The following is a 5,287-nucleotide window of genomic DNA, read 5'->3' on the forward strand; positions in this document are numbered from 1 at the left end:
CGGAATGTTATATTCCACCTGAAGGTTTCCAGGCTAGAAGCCACACTGGAAAAAGTGCCAGATAAGTGACTGATAAAGCATTTAATAGGACAGTAGGTGAGAAAGGTTACTTCATTTTATTTTTTTTTTTGAGTAGTTGATACTTCTCATTTGGCTTCTGTTCAGATTTGGAACAGAACTCCAAACTTCAACATTGTCCAAGAAAGCCTGGGTGGCCTGGCACCTGGGTTGACAAGCTAGCATGTTGCTTAAAAGGCCTGAGGTCCCCACCAGGCTACGGCGTGAGCTGCTGAGCAGCGTAAGGGGTGGCAGCAACTCTGAAGGAAGACAAGTTTTCTGGTGACAGTCTGCTTGAACTGGTAGAATATAGGAAGGCCACAGACAAATTTTTCAGAGAAAATTTGCAAAAAAAAGAATTCCATCTCTACAAAATGTTTAAATTTAGAAAGCACCAAATTTTTTTGCATAAGAAAGGATTTCAGTTTTCTCTTTTCCAAGTAGCTCTTATAGACACCGCCGTTTCTGAATAATGTGAATAATAGTTTTCTTTTACAAAACCTGTTCAGCTTAAATATGAATAACTAAAGTTGGGAGCTCTGTAATGGCATTACATTACTGTCATCTCCAGGAGTTAATTACAATGAGCAGTCCCACCCACTTTTAGAAGCAGATAGACAGGAGGAGAATGGAAGCCTTCAGAGCCTGGGGAACGAAGCAACGTAAGCGAGGGGAGAAGAATAAATGCTAAAACTCGCACTTCTGGGTTAAGCATGGCTGGGAGTTCTGGGAATAGAGATACCAGAACCCTGCCCTGGGAGTTAAAATGGTTTAGAGTTACTTAAAATAAGGTAAACAATGAAGGGCAGGCTGGCTGCGCTGATAGGCGTGCTTAATGCTAAGCTACCAGGCAGACACAGGAAATGGATTTGGAAATTAATTGCTCGGGCTCTGTAAGCACTTGAGCAAAGTGAAAGCGATGATGTGGTGGGTGATAACTTGAAGCAGCCTTTAAAAAGAAATCAGATCAAGAGAAATACAGGGAAGAACGATACAGAGGTTAAGAGCCACAGAGAGGAATAAGCTCTTCCTTTCCTGTTTTGCTTCTCCCTCCCTCTGCTCCTCCCAGCTTCTGCTGCTGTGTCAGTAGCAGTGGGTGGCTTGGAGCAAATGCTTTCCAAAGTCAGCCCCCTCCTTCCTGCTCTGCTCCCAGATTTTGGGCAGAGAGCAGGAGAAACCCCTCGCAGCTGCCTGGGGGATTGGGAAGGAGGGTACCAGCTCTGCCACGCTCACGCTGGTTCCTTACAAGTGAGCATTGCTGGTAGGATCCCAGATTCCTTATGGTATCTACCATACGGGAGGAAAGCAGAAGCCCATGACAGTCGCTTACCACGATCACTAGCTTCTTTGCTTGTTTTAGCTTTTACCAGTCTCTTTGAGTAAGAGTGCCAATTAGAAAATCTCTAAAATTAGTTTCTCTGTATTTTGAATCTGGCTGTAAATGGAGCTACTAATTTTTTTTTTAAATCCATTAAGTTTACATAAAACTTGCAGAGACGGCAATCTCAAGGGCTTGTTTCTGCCTGCCAGAATTATGAAATAAATACTTTGTCGTAAAAAAGCCATTCACTGGATATTAAATCACTCATGGGTACCAGTTAGTGGAACAGAGTGCCAGTAACTCAGCTGCAGTTAGGTAAGAATCTGTGGAAGAAAAGAATGCTGAAAAGGTAAACCTCTGTGTTAATAAATGCAAGAAAACAACCCAGCATTGACTTTTTCCTTAACTGAGTCAGACTCAACTCTCCGAATGTGAAAGGAAAGGCCAAACTTAGACTTTCAATGTAGCTTTGTAATTGCCAGTAGTTTTAAATGAGAGGATGAGGTAGAAAAGCTTACATCTCATAGTTGCTAGAATTTTGTGCTCTTTAAAAGTAAAACATCGTCATGGACAGGAAGACACGTCCCGTTCTCCTCTCGCATCATTTCAGCAGCGTGACTAACAGGGATTGTTGTGTGCTGGCTCCTTTTTCTGCCCATCAAAGAAAGACAAAGTTGTTTATTCTCAGCACCAAAAGAAATCAAAACCAGAAGCCGTATATTTACTGGGGGGCTGAGCCATGAGAGCTGATGACGCTCTTTTCCCTGCTGCTTCCTGTCATACTTATTTCCATTTTCTTGCATGAATGTATTGCATGGTGGAGGGTGATGCGTGGAGGAGTTCAGTAACCCGAAGGGCCTTGGCTCTCTCACGCTTGCAAACTCTGTGAGATGCCTTCTGGCTAAAAGTGCCACTGACGGTCGCGTTTCCAAATGATTTAATCTTCCTGCTAGCAATATGGAGGGGAGGTTATTCTGTTTAAAAAAAAGTCTAGCCAGTACCAAGTTAGCCTTTCGAAAGTATCTGTCCTGCAGTAGCTGTTGCTTGAATTCTGAGAGTGGTTCATGCCGTTGTTGCTCTGCAGTGGCTGCTGTAATGCAGATTTCCAGAAGTAAAGTAACTGGAGGGATTGAAAAGCTCAATTTCTGGAGACTTGCTCATGATTCTTGGTTATAACAATGTCCTACTTTGGAAAGAGATCACAGAATATTGGAGAGAAAAGGAGCAGGAAAAGGGTGTAAATTTGGACTTTGTTAAGGGGGGGGATAACCACACTCTGCTATTACGTGGATTTTCTTAAAATCAAAATGAGCTCTGATCATAATAATACAGGGTCAAGTCTGTTGCTGCCACAGGCAATGGCGCCGTACAGTCCTGTCCACAGACGTTCCTGTCTCCTTGTGCCTTCATCAGATCCCTTACGGTTTGCCTTACTTTTGGTTCTCCAGGTGCATCGGCTACCTGTGCAGGACTGCCACAAGTATTCGGACTGTGAGAAGTGTGCTCAAGCGAGGGATCCGTACTGCGGCTGGTGTGTGAGAGAGGGCAGGTGAGTGCTGCCGGCGTTTTCCCAGGTGCAGGCAGTGGAATAGCTCAAATTTTGATGTGTGCTGTGGGTTACTGCTTGGCATAGCAATCCCAGCTTTTCGTACTCAGCCTTACGCTCCTGATAGTGATTTAATTTTATCACACGGACATTGATATCCATCTTCTGTGCACACAAATAAGTCCCGGTTGACTTGTGCAGATTTGATTACTTTGGGAAAATGTATTCTTTTCTGCTGGTACTGAAAATCACTATACATCTTCTAACTGCATGTATTGTCACTCTCCGAACTATGCAGTCAAATGTTCTCCCCAAAATTAAAAGAGTGCTCCGTATTTAAAATTCAAAAAGTAGAGCATATATTTTAAGTAGAGCAGGAAAGTGTAAAACAGAGCATAAAAGAAAAAATTGTTCATGTCTGAAATAAAGTATATAGATCAAACGCTCTTTTTATATAAACGTCATCTATCAAGACGTGTAGCTACACTGAACCCTCACCTAACTGTAGGAGAGCAGAAGGCGGCATTTGGCTGACTATCTGCAGAGGTTAACTGAATTAATATTCAAACACATGTAAACTAGGACAGCACTGAACAGCTCTGGAATGTCTCTTCGTTGCACTCTTCGTTGATTGGAGTGGCGAGAGGGAAGAGCAGTCCTGCAGCTCTCTTTTTGACTACTAAGTTAATTAACCCCTTGGCATGAGCGGTTGGGAATTCGTGATTCTAAGTACTTGCTGTTGGAACAAAGGGGCTTTTTAATTATAGTATGCAGATGAATTGCAGGCTTCTCGCTTCCTGTCTGAAAATGTGAACTATCACATTAAGTTACCTATCAGCCTGATGTGTAGCATAATATGGAGCACTGCAGAGAAACTTATGCAGCGCATGCAGGTTTATGTAATATACTGTAACTCTTCCAGCCTGGGTTTCGGTTGCTGTGGATGAAACCTGGGGATTTGGAATATACACCTCAAACTCCTCCTGGGCTGCTGGGAGTTGAAGGCCATGTCATATATCATACAAAAGGCAATTTTCCCTAGATTTCCCTTCAGGTTTGTGATATGACCACTGACCTCAATATCTCGAAGTATTAATGGTCTCTGAGAACAGGCAAACATGAATTTTTGCATTTACCAGTATTTATTTCCAATGAGGGAAAAAAAGTGGTTAATTTCTAATGTTTTTCTCATCTGCAGCAAGTTCTGCCTCATCATCACACAGAGCACTTGATAGTGTGTTTAGGGATATGTTATATGAATGTAGGCTCTGTATGTAAATGGTATCTTTAAGGGTAGGGTTGACAGAACTGTGCAGCAACTGCTCTGTGTTAAAGCCCCCAGTGAGTTAATAGTCTTCTGCTACAGCAGCCAGAGATCCTACAGCATTTTCTCCTAAGCTTTGCACAGAATGGAAAGAATACACGTGAGGCTGTCCCCACACACACACTTCAACAAGCTTTTGTAGCCACATATGCAGCTTCGGCACTGCAGAATGTCTGCTTTCTGTCCTTGTACGTGAGCTGGGAATATCTTCCAGTATTTTTGGTGAGGCTGCGCAGCTGCTCTTGTCTTCCCATAATCATAGAATCATAGAATTGCTTTGGTTGGAAAAGACCTTTAAGATCATCGAGTCCAACCATTGGTGCCCTGACAGAGAGAGGTCTTAAATAGTGGAGAGAGTCAATGAGAACGTTCACTAAAAGAGTAACGTTTCTAGTGATGGGGTTTCGCGGGAGCCCTCCACAAGCCTGGGTGCCCCCAGCAATACTCCTCTAATGTGTTTGCACTCTCATGCATCTGGTGTCTTTTTACTGGGAACACATAGCTGCCTGCCACTTGACCTGCAGAAAAACTAGACTGTGCCCACTCATTCAGGAGTTTGTTATATATTACAATGAAGATTAATCAGCCCGGTTTCAGGTGATACGGTGACAGCTCCGTTGGCTAATATTACTCCTCTGTACGGGTTTGTGTTGTCTAATCCAAGGTGGTGTCCAAAATATTAAAGTTATGTTTCCCCACTTGCTTTTGACATCTCAAACCATCCATACTTACTCTTCCACTTAGTCTACTAAAAGTTGTCTATTAGCAACTCAATAGTCAATATGAAAGCAAATTCCCAGTCATCTCATGTTGTAATTCCAGTCTCTAATCGTGAAAATGTTGTGCAGTTCAGAGAAAGCAGCGTCCAGCTATAATGTTGCTTTGCTTTGGGTTTTGTTCCTGTTTTGTCAGGTGCACAAAGAAGGCAGACTGTGAAACGGCTGATAAGGAGAACCACTGGCTGTGGAGTCCAAGTGGCACATGCGTGACTATCATTAGTGCACACCCTCTAAATATGAGTCACAGAGCCCCTGCAAAG

At 43.0% G+C, this 5,287-nt stretch overlaps 1 protein-coding gene across 1 annotated transcript in view; it reads left to right on the forward strand.

Annotated features, from left to right (window-relative positions):
* Positions 1 to 5,287, forward strand: part of PLXNB2 (plexin B2) — a 117,983-nt gene that overhangs the window by 44,985 nt on the left and 67,711 nt on the right. The window contains exons 5-6 of the mRNA XM_009638163.2: positions 2,827 to 2,927; positions 5,161 to 5,287. The exon at positions 5,161 to 5,287 is cut by the window's right edge and continues 21 nt beyond it. Of these exons, the coding sequence (XP_009636458.2) occupies positions 2,827 to 2,927; positions 5,161 to 5,287 (228 nt within the window). The remainder of the gene's footprint in view (positions 1 to 2,826; positions 2,928 to 5,160) is intronic.

The sequence above is a fragment of the Egretta garzetta genome, unplaced genomic scaffold (genome assembly GCF_000687185.1).
Source record: "Egretta garzetta isolate BGI_Z169 unplaced genomic scaffold, ASM68718v1 scaffold64, whole genome shotgun sequence".
Classification (NCBI taxonomy): domain Eukaryota; kingdom Metazoa; phylum Chordata; class Aves; order Pelecaniformes; family Ardeidae; genus Egretta; species Egretta garzetta.